The sequence below is a fragment of the Acartia tonsa genome, chromosome 10 (genome assembly GCF_053477335.1).
Source record: "Acartia tonsa isolate MP-2025a chromosome 10, ASM5347733v1, whole genome shotgun sequence".
In the NCBI taxonomy this organism is placed as follows: domain Eukaryota; kingdom Metazoa; phylum Arthropoda; class Copepoda; order Calanoida; family Acartiidae; genus Acartia; species Acartia tonsa.
The window spans coordinates 22397712-22415118 of record NC_137269.1 but is presented as its reverse complement, the minus strand read 5'-3'; the positions used below and the strand labels follow the sequence as shown (position 1 = coordinate 22415118).

Here is a 17407-nt window from a genome sequence, read left to right as displayed (position 1 = left end):
TAAATCATTCGACGCCTCAGCATTCACAGAGTGGCAAAAACAAGAAATAATCCTACAAACTAGCCATAATAATCTCCATAGAAAGGTGGGTGTATTTATTTTTGGTAGCGCAGCTACTCTATCACAATGGAATGTCCGTCCGTCTGTTTCAAAGTGATAGAAACAAGAATTAATCCTACAGACTAGCCATAATAATATTCATAGAAAGGTGGGTTTATTTTGTTTTAGTAGCGGTGCTACTCTAAAACTAAGTACGTCCGTTTGTCTGTCTTTATGTGAACAAGCACTAAATAATCCTCTGAACTAGTTAAAAAATCGTCAATGTCATAGGAAGGTGGGTTTATTTTGTTTTGTTAGCGCAGCAATTCTATAAAGTTATAGATATGTGATATGTCCATCATCAGTCCGTCTCCAATAGCACAGCTGTTAGAAATTGTTATTTACCTGTTTATTCTCATTTAAGGCTATCCAGTTAATTGGTCAGTCAATAATGATTAATCAGTAAGTTTAATGTATAAATTTGTCATCATATTAAATTATTTTTGTAATTTATTTGTTTTAAGACTACAGATGGATTATTTGTTGAGAGTACTGACTGCAACCATACATCCACAAATTCACAGGAATGGATTATTTTATTTCCCGAGTGGCCGAAGGCCTGGTATAACAAAGCTAGTATTAATTTTATGAGTTTTATTTTTATATTCATCTAATATTGTCTTCATGATTTTTCAGTATGGCTGAGAATCGGTTCTAATGCAGCAGATTAGAAGCCACACTCGAAATAACATTACATATGGAATAAACAATGCAATACAGAACACAAATAAAAGGCCGAATACTCATACACCATCAAATATAACAGAGTAGCTTCGCTTCTTTAAAAAACGAACTAATACACATAAAAGAATCATATAGCAATTTGCAATTAATAATTTTTTTAATGTTTACAAATCAACGTATAAAGTTTGCTATACCTTTTAAATATACCTTGTTGTAGCAGGACTCTTTACATGAGATTTACAATCAAAAGGATCATTTTAACAAACATTATATATGCGTGTCATATAGAAGTTTAGACGTACGCACATATTCACAATGTTGAGAATCTAGAATCCTCACTTTTCCTAAATAAATATTCCTGGATGGTTCAGGTTACCTCTGGAAGTATACCTGGCCTTCTGCACCCTAAAATCCCCTCCGGGAGGACAAGAAGTCTGGGCAATAATATTCTGGAAAATCATAGGTAATATTAATGGATATTTTATTACTTGGATGTTGCAACACATTTTTATGTTCTCTAAAAAGAAAAACTCGCATCGAGATAAAATAACAATCCCCCCCCCCTCCCTCATCCACCCTCTTTACCCCATCCCTTTCCCATCCCTACAAAACACTTCAATAATTCAAGTGGCTACGACCCTAGAGGACTCTAGTGGACCTTGAGAAAAGAGGAGGGGCGACCATCATCTTTACATTTTCGTTTTTAAAAACATATGGTTTTTTTAGGGAGTCTATTTTTTTTCTTTGGGGAAGGTGAGATACCCTTTCCCAAAATAGTTATTGACCTTTCCTGGAGCTACATATCAGCCCAGTAGTTCTCCAGTACAAACATATAGTCAGACATCCTGTTGATTTTATATAAGGAAATTATTATTAAAATAGTGAAACACAATAAAAAAAGATTTATAAGAAATAGTTAACATTTAACGTAATGTAGAAATAAAAAAAATAGTATTTCAGATATAAAAAATCTTTCTTCGTATTGTCGACATAAGTCTTTGAAATTGTATGTCAAAATAATTCCAGGTCCAGCAAGGGAACTCATATCTAGCTGATAAGAAAGGATGAATTTGAATTTCTTACAATTCTGAAGCAAAGACTTTGTTTCAAGTTTACTATCTCATTCTAATGGATTCATTATTACATGGATCTTGCACCAGATTATCATTTACTCCAATAAAGTGAAACTTGTAAAACTGGCTAAAATAACGTCCACCCCATTTACATCATCCCATCCATCCTACTGGATGAACAAACTGACCAATAAGCGATGTCCATGTTATGAACATAAATTAATGACATTTTTCCCCGGTCATAATATCCACGTATATTATACACCCATTCTCATTCTACAACTCGGTTTCATATTAGACCTTTTCAGTTTTCCAAAAAGTGAGACTTTTATACAATTGGGAAAGTTAGAATATTTAATCGATGGCAGGGGGGGGGGGGGGTTGTTATTTTGACAAAGGGGGTCATTTTCACTTCCTAACTTGTATGTTGCCCAAATAATTGATGTAGGATATATTATACGTGGATATATTAATAGATAGGGGAAAACTTGTCGTTAAATATAGTAAATGAAAATCTGGTGCAACATCTAAGTAACTATCGATTCATACTTTTATAGAAAAACAAAAGATCCTCTAAATATTTTTAGACCTCTAGTAAAAAAGTTAAAAAAGGAACATGTCTACTTACATTTAATATGTAAAATTTAGTTTTATGTATGGATGAAGAAGCTAATTTTCCTACATGTCTGTCCAATTCATTTACAAACTTAGAAACTAAAATAGTTTCAGATTTAATTAATTTTAGTATTTTAAATAAAATGGATGAAATTTTCCAAGCATTTTGTATTTTTCCTTTACATTTTTGGTTAGTCAATCCGTCCGTCTGTTCATAACGTATAATTCTTATTGTATTTGGACATTATAGAATTGACTTAACGATTTCAGTAACAGTTAGGTAAAATTTTAAAAGCATAGCAACTCTATGATCATTACCAGAATGTCATTATTTCCATATTAACGATATATTTTTTAAAACAATATCTAAAATGATATAGTTATCATATTTACTTGATTTTAGAATATTAACTCTGATGTTGTAAGCAAAGCATCTCTGTAATCAAGTTTTAAACATTAGTATGTCCATTTTTTTCAGACTTTAAAATAATACCAACAGATCTATAGTATAGATGTATATGCAGACAACTACCTCTCCTTCTTTTTCAAAGACCTCTTTCGTCTGCTTCTAAATTATTTTCTGCTACTTGGCTGTGTTAATACAAGCGACACTATTGGTGGATTTTCAATGACCCAATAGAAAGGTTGCACAAGGTGGTAACGTTGGGGAGATACAATTCAATATTTAATGTGAATTCTGATTGTGTTTTATTGTTAACGTTCGTTTGTCTGACCTGATTGATTAAGCTTTGCTTTTAAGAATGTTGTGATCTTTGTTTTTATTGTATAATATCCATAAATAGTTGCATGTTGGCTTTGTAATATCCAAACTGGTGATACCAAAACTTTTCCAAGTATGTAACTTTTCAACAGAGATTTTATATTGGAGTACTATTGGTCTTGGGGCCGGTCTTTCTTTTAATGTTCCATAGTAATAATAATTTCAGTATGGCTTTGAAACTAATTAATATCCATTAGATTAAACCCGGTTCTATGCCTTACTGAAAAATCATGCATCGTATTGTATTTTTGGATAAATTTTTTCCATAAATAATTAGGGATGTTGTAAACATTTAAAAGTATTATTTCTCAATTTTAATTTAAAATCATGTAGGTATATAAAGTAGACAATAGTTTTCACTAGGTATATAGCACAATAAAATTCTGGTAATATCCTCTTAGAGAAATTTTTTCAATTTTGAGTACAACCCCCCCCCCCCCCCCCCCCCCCCCGACAACGAACATCTCTGGCCGCAGCGCTCGGCTCCCTAGCATGCCTAGTTGCAGCGATCGGCTCCCTAGCCTATAACCTAACGTAACCTAAAATAGTTGATCGTTGTAAGAGGAGAACGCCAAAATTCTTACAAAACTTTATTCAGCCAAGACTTTACGTACAATACATCTATTATCTAATGTGTATCTAAAATTGGCTTTTCTAAAGAGGACACTAAAGAAATTCCCAAAAGTTTCTATGATAAATGGTCTATTGCATTTACTCAATTGTAAAAGTACCCAGTATAGTATGTATCTAAAGTTGACAATAGCTGCGGAATAATCAGGGAGGGAGGGGACATTACACTGGAAATTACACTGGTACCCAAACATTTAAAATCACGCTTTCTTTTGTTGGCTCAATAACTTTGGATACTCGTATTTATTTTGTATAGTTGTTTATAAACTTTTTAACCAATAATTTCAACCTTAAAAACGGATAATTGTGTTTATCATGACTGGAGGTTTTTATCAATTTATCATTCATTGTCTTATCCCCTAGGATCTCTGGGAATAATGCCTGCAACATCGACAATGATAGGGACACACATTTTTGATGGAAAACGACAATTTTAAGATTTTGTCGCAGCTAGTACTTTATAACTATACTAGCGGCTTCGCCCCTAGCCTCTAGGGGTTTTGTCCCATGAGGTAATTTTAAAAAAAAAAATTTAAAAATTCCTGGTGCTGCACCCATGATTTATGTGAAGTAGTTTTTCCAAAATTAAAAAAAAAAAATTGTGGGGGGGATGGAATTTTCATTTTTTTGGGAGGTTGGGGGTGTCCCACCGCCCAAGAAAATAGCTTAAAACCACCACAGGAACAATAGGTATATACCCTGAGGAGTAAAATTCAATCGGTTGAGTGGTTACCGAGATCTCAAGGGACAGACGGACAGACAGACATCAAGCTACTTTGTATTATAGATAGTGTTTGTTTATACAATGCCCACTGGACCCATAGATCCACAATTTTTAAGGAAAGTTTAATTGATGGGCAGGTTTTAGTCTATCTGGTTGGGAGGGAGATCCGTTTCCTCCATATCAAAGAGATATGACCAATCAAGAACCCCCCCCCCCCCACACTTTCCTTAAAACATAATATCAATTTGGAAAGGGGTTCTGCCCCTCCAGAGCTGAAGACACTAAATGATAATTCCAGCAAAATTTTTACATACATATTTCATATCTTTTTAACATTAATATTGACAATCTAAACTAAACATGACTTTCATTTCTTAGACTTTAATTCTATCACATTATAAACTTTAATTCATTTTTTGACAAAATCTTCTAAAAAAGATATTTTTTATTTGATCCAAAAAATGTGATCTTAAAATACAAAGAAAATTAAAACGACGTCTTTGACTATTAACAGTAAAAAGTTATCAAATTTTTCAGCTATTTAATAATGGAACATACATATTTTTGCAAAATAAAAAATTTCAATATCTCAATCTCTAATCCCAGAAAAATATGCTGCATTAAAAAAATCACTGAAATTTCTTTACATTTTACCTTATGGTGACATGACGTAAAACGCAGCAAAAACAAGCTATCATCATGTGGATGTAAAAGAACAAGGATGACAATATTCATAAAAGCGAAGCTCTGAAACGGTAGGACAAACAGACATTAACACTTGTATAGTGTTAGAACTGAATAATCAGAATATAAATGAGTAAATTTGTTGAACAATTTCTTTATACAGGATAATATTGATGGACATAATTACATTTTTAGGACTTGATTAAAGAGTTGCTTTGCTTATTGTACTTTGTTGTCCCAGGAATCAGTATACCAAAAATCAGAACAATCGGATAATTAGATCAAATAAAAATTTGTTAATAAAAAAGTAAAAAATCAACATGTTTAAAATGGACCTTTGGACATTCTGGTAATGATTATAGAGTGGCTACAATTTCTAAAACGTACCTAATTACAACAGGAATCACCATTCAAAGTTTGAAATCGATAGGACAATTCTAACATTAAATTACAGAAAAAAGCTATCCGTCTCGGACGGACGGACGTACGGAAAGACAGAGGAACGACCCTAATTATTAAAAAGCTTTGCTTTTAAAAATATTATACACTAAGAATAGAGAAAATAATTATACAGTTGTCTATCTTCCAAATAGGAAATCTTATACTACCTGAATATTATTTAGGATTTAAGATCATAGATTTTTTATGTTTAAGATTCAATGTATCGGTGAGCATTTAGTATATTATAATTCACTTGGTCCATCGGTCTTGCGGTCATGCTACAAAAGAAAATGTTTAATTATTTAAATCTTTTACTCTTTCTCCCTCCTAAAGGTAATAAATATTGGTAATATCCTCTTAGATTTTTTTTTCAATTTTGAAAATTTGAGTACAACCAAAAAAATCAGCATTCCTGGTTTTGTAATTAATTTGATACGATTAACGATCAATTGCCAATCGATTAAATATAGCAATAAACATCACTTTCTAGCTTATAAGCAGATTTCAAAAGATAATAAAAATATCTTATTTTTATGATTTGTTGACTATATCTACGAAAATTTTACTTAAATAAAACAAGCTATTTAGCTGGAAGAACATACTGACCACTAAATGAGGTCCATATTTGCAACTTAAATTGACGACAAATTTTCCCCCGTCAATATTTTCACGTATTCTATATCATTGTCCATAAAAGTTTATTTTAACAGATTTATCTATTCTGCCATTTTTTATCACTCTCTTATTTTGCCCTAGCTGATGTTAACTTGTAACTGCTGCGCTAATAATGTACATATCTGTCCTCGTAAAAGAACTGTTTCTATTTGATTATTTATATATAAACAAGGACGACACCATACATAAGTAGTTAAGCATCAAATGATTGGATGGACAAAAGGTGATTTGCAGAGCATTAATTGTCACAAAAAAAAGAGAAATGGTATATAATCATTAGACAATATATATATCTTTTTAAAAATCATTAGTTTATCTTGATAGCAGCCGTGAAAATCGGCGTTACGGACTAACAGATAGACTGACAGGCGAACAGACAAATTGAATTACAGATAAGTTTTGCTACTAAAAATGTAATAATTTGCTGTAATATAAACAATTCTGTATGTTACACATCATTTCAGCTTTTTATTGAATTAATGAATATCAATCAATGTATGCATGTATTTGCATATTACTGTTATGAAAAAAAAAACAATTGTTTAAAATGAATAAGACGATTATAACGTAGATAAAATTAAAATTAAAGCCATCGGAAGAAGCTATTAAAGCAGAAAAGCTCAAATAATGAAAAGTTTTTCTTTTATTTAAATACCCGCGACCGTAGCTCAACACGTAGACGCTAAAAAAGGTTCCTACGGCTGCATGTCAGGTGCGCGACAGAAATAGTTAGAGTAGGGGGAATATCTTGGCCCAAAACAGGGTCAACTCACCACCATGCACAGTTAGGACTTCTCAGACAAAGTTCGTGCAATCAAAGGGTTGGTTGTCTGATGGGCAAATGGACGCGTTACACCGGTTAGGGCTGACAAGCCTATCCCACATCCATAAAAAAGCCACATTGTTACAGAAACACTGACAAATTGTCAGCGGCCTATGCTCCCCCTGTGGAGTGAAAAGGGTTGATACTGTTTTTTTTTATCTTTTATTTAAAATGGGCAGGAGGGGTGCGAAAAACATTATGAATTCATTTTTACATGCTCAAAAATAGTGGTTATTTTTAACTGTTTCGGTTATAACTGATTTATTTAGTCGGAGGGTCTAGACTATACCATTTCTGTTCAGGAGTATCCACCAACTCCCCCCCCCCCCCTCATCTCGCACGCCTCTGCACTCACCAAGAATATAATGCTCAAATAAACAGACAGACATAAATATAGAATTGAGATTAAATTGAATTAAAGGATAAATTGAAGTTTGAGAAAATGAATTAGAATTGATCTTCAATACATTACTTTTACATTGGTCATTTTCCATGAAAATGACTCATTAATTCCTGCACAAAAAATAAAATATTAGTTAGGTGGGTAGTTATAGTTATGGTAATTTTTTAAGAGTTATGCTTTGTTTAGGTACAGGCTAAGTTAATTAAGGTTTTTCCCTAATTTAAATCCACCCCATATTTATCTTCGAACAAGGATGACAACATCCATAAAAACGAAGCTCTGAAATAGAAGGTCAAAATAACATTAACATTTGTAGAGTGTCACAAATAATTAACTTAATATTAATGCAAAAGTGATTATAGAGTTGCTACGTTTTTTTAAGTCGTACCTAACGAATATAGGAATCAGCATGCAAAGTTTGAAATAAATAGGACAATTTTAACCTGTTTCAATGAACGAAAAGAGCTAACCGTTACGAATGTACGGACGGACCGGCTCTAACTAAGATGCCCTAACGATTAGATGGGTTGTACAATTATATTGCTTAATTATATTTAGAAAGCGTAGCAACTCTACAATCATTACCAGAATGTCCGTACGTTCATTTTAAACATGTTTATTTGTCTACTTTTTTAAAAACAAATTTTTATGTGATCTAATTATCCGTTTGATCTGAATTTTGGTATATTGATTCCTGGGACAACAAAGAACAATATTTAAGCGAAGCAACTCTACAATCAAGTCCTAAAAATGTAAGTACTTCCATAAACATTATCCTGTATCAAGCAGTTTTTCAAATTTACTTACAATTTTGCTTCGACTCTTATACTTTTATATTCTGATTATTTAGTTCAGTGTCCGTTTGTCCTACCGATTCAGTGCTTCGCTTTTATGGATGTTGTCATCCTTGTTAAAAAACAAGTTGAATTATCCAACTTTCCTCACAATTTTCAACGTAGTTAATAAAGTACAGACAGCATAAAGATAACATAACATAACATAACATTTATTTAACTTTAGCATGGTTAAATACATATTCTAACAAGGATGACAACATCCATAAAAGCGAAGCACTGAAATGGTAGGACAAACGGATATTAACACTTGTATAGTGTCAGAACTGAATAATCAGATTATGAATGTATGTATAAGAGTCGAAGCAAAATTGTAAGTAAATTTAATGAAAAATTACTTGATACAGAATAATGTTTATGGACATTCTTACATTTTTTGGACTTGATTATAGAGTTGCTTCGCTTATAATATTGTACTTTGTTGTCCCAGGAATCAGTATACCAAAAATCAGATCAATCGGATTATTAGATCACATAATTGTTTTTTGTTAAAAAAGTAAAAAAAAATCAACATGTTTCAAATGGACGTACGGACATTTTGGTAATGATTATAGAGTTTCTAGAGTACCTATCTATTACAGGAATCACCATGCAAAGTTTGAAATCAATAGGACAATTCTAATATGCCTAAATTAACGTACGGACGGACCGACCCTAATTATAGAAAAGCCTCGCCTTTAAAAATAGTAATTATCAATTGTAACACAAAAGTAAGGAATCCCAAAGTCAACTAGGTCCATACAAATGCGTAATTCCTAATTTGTTTTTAAGGTAATATTTATATTTTTAAAACTGAGAGCTGTTATTTTTCTATCATTGACACAAGCTGCGCAATTCGTGTTTTTAAAAAGTGGGCCATTTTTACACACCCATTAGTAACACTAAATGAATATTAAATTATTGTTTTAAAAGTTTAAATCGTAAACTGATTTTTAATACATCTAACAAAAAGTGTTTAATATTCTATCTATATTTAATCTTAAAGATGAAAGCTTCAAACAGTAAAAAGTGTTGTAAGTTCAAATAAGTGAAATACATTCAATTTCACATTTGAAAACTTATTAAAAGGGGTGGTTCTATGTCGGATATTTAAATTGTTCAGTTACTTAGAGTAGTAAATTTTCAGTTTTTAGTCTAAGTTCAAATAGGTTTCTAGTCAGGGGTTTAATAACAGTGGTTCGCGGGTTTAGGACCCTGTGCCGACTTTTAATTAGGTCCTTGAATATCAGCCAATTGCGAAGGAAATATTAACACAGCCAAGTCGCTACAAAAGAGCAGAAAGCTATTTGCTAGCATACGTAAAAGTAACTGGAATCAGTTAGTTGTCAGGGTTATATATCTATACTTTTACATTTATTATTAGGTGCTTACTTTTATGAGGGCTGACTTACACCCTCCAAAAGCTTGCAAATATATCCTACTTTATACAAATTGGAACCATATATTTATGATCATTAATACACATTATGGAATCAACCATTTATTGAAACTTAAGAAAGGTTTTTTATCGCATTGAATTTCAGATGACTTTCCTTAAATAGTAAAAAGAAAAAAGATAAATTTCATTTTGTTAGCCTTTTGGGGACATAAGCCATGTAAAACGAAACAGATAACTTTTGTGATTTATATTTTTATTATTCGTTGATAATTCTCTTTAATACGATATGATTTTTATACATTTTATTTTAGTTTACCCAAAACTGGTTCTTATCCATCGGAAATTAATCGGATTTAAAGCCAGTTTGGACATGATATGGTAGATATATATGTAATGGGAGGGAGAAAGGTTATGCAAAAAAAAACTTTGTATATGATGATCATATGAGAATTTCTATTTTTCCTTGTGCATTTTATCAAGTGTTGGTAACCAAGGCGCATATTCTTTTCAGTTTTTAACTTGGTAAAATAATACCTTGTGTATCATAACCCCCCCCCCCCAAAAAAAAAAAAAACTTTTAATCCACTCATTTTACCCTCCAAATGCATTAAATTGCCTTCTTCAAACTATTGAAGCCTCTTACATTATTATGACAGGATAAATAACACAAAGCAAAATGGAATTAAATTTCCTAAGCTAGCCTGATAATCAAGGACGCCCAAACTTTTTTGAATTTTATAGAATTTAGCCAATTAACACGACTAAATTATGGATTAAAAAGTTTGTTCAAATTTTTTAGAAACTTTTAAAACTAAATGTTAGTTAAACTTTAAAAGACAGTATTTTATTAGATTTTTGTTATTATAAACTCTTTTACATTTTTGATCTTATAAAGGGGGTCTGTTTATAATTCCCCTTTTTTTCAAAGATATACAATGTATATTTGTATGTTGGGAGAAAGAAGTGCGGTGTTGGCATGCTTCATGATGCCAGAAGAGAAAGGGAGAAGGGCCAGGGATGAGGGGTAAGTTATGCTGGTACCCAAAGTTTTATGAATAATTTTTATCATGTGACGACTTAAACTAGCAGTGTCCAATTGTTTCAAATAGATTTGTAGTAATTTTTCCTATCATCATTGGGGACTTACTTCAATTTATCGTCCATTGTCTTATCCCATCCCTGGTTGCAGGTATGCACATACTTACTCAAATTTAGACCTATGTACTGCTTGGCAAAGATATCATTTCTATAACAAGGATAATTTCATTTATGATCATACTTTTATATAAGGAACAGGATATATGTATATTTTTGTCTGTTTGTAATAAAGGATCTCGTTAACCGCTGAACCTATATCGTTCTCCTTACAATGTAGCTTCTCGTAAATCAAGTAATAAGTAATTTGGGGAAGGGTACCACCACCATCCTCCCAAGAGAAATCACCAATTAAAAAATCCCCCCCAAAAATGTTTACTATAGGTCTCTAGGGGCCTAGCCGCTAGTCGGGGTGCCTACGGTAAAACTTTATTATGAAAAATAAACACAAATGTTCTAAAGTAATAATAAAGAAAATTTTAGCAATCAAGAACGAAAAAAATTGTTGTTTGGTTAGAAATAATCTTTATCTTTCTCAATTGCTGAATGATTAAGTTGTATAAAAATTGTCTATGTTTCTCTGTAGATTAAATGTACATATTTGCTTGTGTCATGTACATGTTTTATTTGCTTTCTTACAGTTCAATTAAAATGAACACAAAAACGATTTCACTTTTAAGCCACTTTGGTAATTTTAGTCCGTTTAATCCTGTCAGTTCGTCTGAACATTATGGGGGCAAATGGTATTTACTGGGCTTCTACTTAAGATAGACGGTTTTAAAAGATACCTTTGATCATTTGGTTTATTAGTCTGTCTTTCATAGTCAGGAATATTTTGGGCCAACGAGCAATTATCATTTTATTTATACTACAGCTTACTTAGTTGGTCTGTCTATCGGTGATTATCTATTTACGTGGGTTTATTCATCTTCTATTGCAAGCGAATGGAAGATTCTGCTTTAAAATTTTAGCTTCCAGGGGCTCCTTATTCAAAACGGCAGAAAAATAGACTAAAACCATCCATAGAATTAAATAAAATAAAATTGCTTTAAACCACCCAGGGACCTCTTTGAAGCTTCAAAAGGAAAACTCAATCGTGTCAGTATTTTTTTGAAAACTGAAGTTTTATACAAAAACTTTACTACTTTATATAATAGGATAATCTTCGCCACCAATGAATATACTACGATATTAGTCGAAGCTAATAACATAACTTTAATCTCCTAAAGGTTTTCTAATTAATCTTTAATTAAACAAGGAAAACAATATCATAAAAGTAAAACTCTGACATTTGGACCAAAGATTAATATTTATGGAAAAAACATTGATTTAAATAGAAAACTAAACAAAAATTATTCTGTGTAAAATTATTTTTTTAACCTCTAAAAGGTGGGTGGTAAAGGGGTGTTATACCCTCCTCAAACTTTGAAACCCCTCAATTCAAAAATACATCCTCAAATCATTAAAATCCCTTTTTTTATCCCCCTCAAAATACAAAATAAAAAGCTTGAACGTTCCTGCTTACCATATTCTTTAGTCTGTTTATCTGTTTTTAAACATTAGTATTTATTCTCTGTTCATGCTACTTATTTAAGTTGTTATCCTTGTTGAAGTTAATAATACACCAATGCATTAATTTTGCCTGAGAAAATTTAATACTTTTGCATAATTCAATAGAAATTATAATATACATTAGGTATATGCATTGCACGAAATTAAAGCCAAATGCCCTTTAGAGCACAGCTACTCTACAACTAAACCTAAAAAGGATTTTTTTTAAAAACAAGTTACGCCTGTTTACTGGCTACTGCATTCTTGTTATTATAGTCATGTACTTGACAAAGCAGCATTATAAACAATAGTTTAAAGTCTTAAGTTAAGAAGCAATTTTCACCGGGACTTCACTATGACCTTGACTTCTATTTTGTCTAAATTGTTTGTAAAATCATACTTATATGTATACTTGTATTTTCTTCCTTGTTTGAACCTTCTTGAACATGAATATTAACAATTTAAAGTTACAGGGTTTTAGATAATCTAAAATCATAATTAAATTTGCATAAATATGTTTTAAAGGCTTTTTTAAACTAATTTTAATCTTTGAATTATATAAGAATGTATTATGGTTTATTTTATCTTAGGATTCAAGTACCAGTATCAAGTATTGGTAAACCAGATTGCCAGCAGTTAAACCACACAAGAACGCCACTCAGTGATGGAAACATGAACAAATGGTCGCACAGTGCCACGCTAGATATTGCGTCTGAAAAACATTTATTAAATAAAACTTCTAGGTATGATATAAAATAGTGAGGTTTCTTGTTTGAAGCTAATACTTCGGGAATCGATATGCATCGGTAATAATCTTCAGGTAAGCTTTAAAAATGTCTTCGGGTGAGTTTAGGCTTTTTTCCTGACCTCCCCCTAGGGCTAGGGGTGATCGAAGTGGTCACTTATACAAAGGTGACTCGTCTCAGTCAAGCAACCAACCCTTTATCTCTTACCGTTGACTAGTTGTAAGAGTTTGGTACCCTCCTAACCTCCACCGCCCTCCCCTAAGGCAAAGGGAAAATTAGTAAGGTTTTTTTTTAAGCATAAGATATTGCAAATCTCTGATCCGAATGGGTTGTACAATTTAGTGAAGCATTATAAGTGTCTTTAGGTTGTTTTTAGACTATTTTCTGACTTCCCAAATTTCCCTAGAGGCTAGGGATATTCTAAACTGTAACATTAAATATTATTTGATCTAACAGAAGATTTTTAGTTAAAAAAACAACTCTTTAATTCTAAATATTTATCTGTATGCCTGCATGTAATATTTTGGGGGAATCGTGATTTTATTAGCGACTATTCAAGATTTACGGCTAGAAATTTTTGTGGAGATTTCTATACCAATAAGCAATATTTATATAATTTACTTAATTCGTTGGTATGTCACGTTTCTCACGTTGCTACATAAGAAAAATATGTATATTTATAAGATGGTTTCGTGATACTTTATTTATTCCATCTTCTTTTATTCTTTTTTCTCCTTGTTTTCCATTGAACCTTTATCAAAAATCTGTTTTGCAGGCGCTCTATAGATGGTTGTACCAACTCAATGCTGGGCATTTCAAAGTCAAATTGTTTGGCAGAAAATAATAGGCTAAGCTTTGATCTAACGTTAAGGTAATTTACTATTAGTAGTAGCAGTGCAGCTGCTTCATAATTACAGTAAGTTCGTTTAAAGTCTGTAAGTACGACGCTATCTTCAAGATCACAGAACACAAAAAGATACATTTCATTTGTTTGTTGGGAAGAGGGTAGGATAAAAAATATCAATAAGATCTTTCAAAACTTTTTATTAAAAGGAACTAAAAACAGTTCTGTAGTCTTACGGTTTAAGAAAATTGGGATAAAATTTTAAGTGTCACATTAAATGCTTTGTTAAATTCAAACTGTATAATAATTAGAATTTTTTGTCAATGGAGCTAATTTTCCTTTATTTAATTGTATGATTTTATTATTTTATTGGTCATTCCTTTGTGTACATTAAATTATGATATATAAGCACATTTTATCCAATTTCAGTGAAAATTCTGCCCATGAAAAACCATTAGATGCTGAACATAAATTTCTACAAAATAAGGTAAAGTTTTAGTATCTTAAGAACTTTAAAATAAAGGTATAAGTAATGAAAATCACTTATCTTTTGAGTAAGAGCATATTTACGCTTGAGTTAGCCATCACATTTTTTTGGCATTTTCTTTTTACCTACTAAAACTTTAAAAATATACTTATTTGAACAAGGACGTCCAAAGATGGGACTGTTTACACCTCCCCTCCTCCCCAAATAAAGAAAGGTTGAACGTCCTTGCCTCTATGATATAAAGATTTCCCCCCAAAAAAATTCAACTTTCAAAATACCCCCGCCCCAAATAAAAAAGCTTTCACGTCCTTGTATTTGAATAAACATCATGTAACAAAATCTGTTCTGTATGTTATTGAAAAACAGACATGTTTAACTTGTAAAGCATCTTTGCTACTAGGTTCTTTCTCACATGTGTAGTTCATAACATTTTTAAAATTTAGTTTCCTGAATCAGATTTTTTTGACCAATATCACATATAATCAGTTTTTTCTCTCAGTTGCTGACTTTTTGTTTTTTGTCTTATTATATTATGAAATAAAGGAAAGGGATTGGGTTTTATTTTGTTTTAAAGTTCAGAAAGTTCTTAATTTTAAGAAACTTAACTATGACAAAAAGTACAAGAATTAAAAACAATGTTGGTCCTCTTGGTTTTTATGTCTTTTATTGTAGGATACCATTTTATGCAAGCAAGAATCATTAAGAAGAAATTCAAATTTTCTTCTTAATATTGTTTGTACTGACAGCCCCCAGTGTACTTATAGTCCAGGTAAAGTACAACAGACAAGTACACAAGAGTTCCAAGGAATGGTGTTGGATGGGAAGAAGGGAAGCAGCAGCAGTACATCGCTCACCTCATGTCATATTAAGGAAATCTTTGCTTACTTGTAAATTAACCAGTTTTAGAGTAGCTGCGATACTAGTAAGTAAAATGTTTAAAAATAATTATTGAGATTTAAATTTTTTCGATTACAATATAAAGCTTTAGTAGTTATCAAAAGGTAAATTAAAATGATTACGTTAAATTCTTTGTTAAGGTCCAAATATATTGTTATATATTTTTAGTTTGTCCCTTAATATATCACTGTTACCACTGAACCGATAGGCTATTACATTTTCAAATACTTTTATATGCTTCTTATTCTTATTTTAGTATTAATAAGGATGACAACATCCATAAAAGCAAAGCTCTGAAATGGTAGGACAAACGAACATTAACACTTGTAGAGTGTCACACCTGAATAATTAGAATATAAATGTATAGAGTCGTAACTAAATTTAAGTAAATTTGTTGAAAAACTGCTTAAAGACAGGATAATGTTTAAGGACATACTTAAATTTTTAGTAATTGATTATAGAGATGCTCCGCTTATAACGTTGTACTTTGTTGTCCAAGTAATCAGTATGCCAAAAATCAGATCAATCGAAAAAATTTGATGTTAAAAAAAGTTACAAATCAACATGTTTAAAATAGACGTACAGACATTCTGGTAACGATTAAACATCCTAACTAACTAATACAGGAATCACCCTGGAAAGTTTGATATCGATAGGACAATTCTAACATGCATGGTTTAACGAAAAGAGATAACCACTACGGACTGACGGACGGACCGACCCTAATTATAGAAAAGTTAGCAAAAAATACATTTAATTAAAAGATTGATATAAAATCCTGGTTGAAAAGAAAATATACGTATTTATGGTGATTACTAACAATTTTGAAAGTCCAATTTATAAAAACCAACAAGGATGTCAATATCCATAAAAGAGAAGCTCTGAATCGAACATTAACACTTGTAGAGTGTTAGAACTGAATAAACATGATACTGTTTAAGGACATACGTACATTTTTAGGACTTAATTATAGAGGTGCTTCGCCCAAAACATTGTACCATGTTGTAGCAAGAATCAATATTCTAAAAATCATAAGAATTGGATGATTATACGAAAAAATGTTGTCAAGAAAGTTAAAGATACAGGAATGTTTTAAATGGATATAAGGGGAATGAGTTGCTACGTTTCCTAAATTGTAACTTACTGATACAGGAATCACCAGGCAAAGTTTCAAAACGATAGGACAATTCCAACATGTCTAAAAAATGTAAAGCGCTAACCGTTATGGACGGACGGATGGAACAACCCTAATTATAGAAAAGCATCTTTTTTTAAAAGTTGAATAGAAGCTAATTTGCCGAGGGACAAGATATGTTGCCAAAATTTTGTCTTTGTGTTCAATGCGAAAATCCTTTGCACGTCTTCTATAGTGAGCCAATATGGGTTCAGGCCTTAAAAGAATCTGGACCTATAGAAATAAAACCCTTAACTTAATCTTTAAATGCATATGTTTTTAGAACCTTTTAAAAATAGAAAAACTTTTATGCGTCCTCTTTAGAGACAAACCTTAACCGGGTTCATTCATTTGAAATTTTGTTAACAAACCCTGCCAAGAAGTTTATCCACCGTCGTAGGAAGTCTAAAAAGGTTCTTTGTTAAAAGCGAAATAAATAAATATCCTCTTTTATAAAATATTAGATTTTTCACAAGTTTGTTAGGTTCCTTTTAACCACTGAACCCGTAGATATCTCTAGTTCAGTTCCCAGATTGGTTTATACTATTTTAATTACCTCTCCCCTTTTGAGGCTACATAGCATGAGAGGAATGAAAAAAATTAATGACAAGTCTTTGAAGAGACCAACCACATTTTACTCTATTGAAAAGAAAAATGTAAAAAGGAAATTTTTATTGGTATAATTTAGACTTCCGATATATATGGCGGTGGTGGGATATTAGGATAAATTATTCTAGACGAAAGGTCAG

At 31.5% G+C, this 17407-nt stretch overlaps 1 protein-coding gene across 1 annotated transcript; it reads left to right on the top strand.

Annotated features, from left to right (window-relative positions):
* Positions 1–1145: 1145 nt before the first annotated feature.
* LOC145330723 (uncharacterized) lies at positions 1146–15478 on the top strand. Its single transcript, XM_080175388.1, has 5 exons — positions 1146–1246; positions 13101–13253; positions 14032–14127; positions 14530–14587; positions 15260–15478. The coding sequence occupies exons 1-5, from the start codon at positions 1146–1148 to the stop codon at positions 15476–15478; spliced, it is 627 nt and encodes a 208-aa protein (XP_080031514.1).
* Positions 15479–17407: the final 1929 nt, after the last annotated feature.

Bases quoted from the DNA above. Each gene is read 5' to 3' on its own strand.
- LOC145330723 (XM_080175388.1), top strand. From the start codon at position 1,146: ATGGTTCAGGTTACCTCTGGAAGTATACCTGGCCTTCTGCACCCTAAA. The intron at 1,247-13,100 runs GTAATATTAATG...ATTTTATCTTAG, and splicing joins AATATTCTGGAAAATCATAG to GATTCAAGTACCAGTATCAA. The intron at 13,254-14,031 runs GTATGATATAAA...TCTGTTTTGCAG, and splicing joins TTATTAAATAAAACTTCTAG to GCGCTCTATAGATGGTTGTA.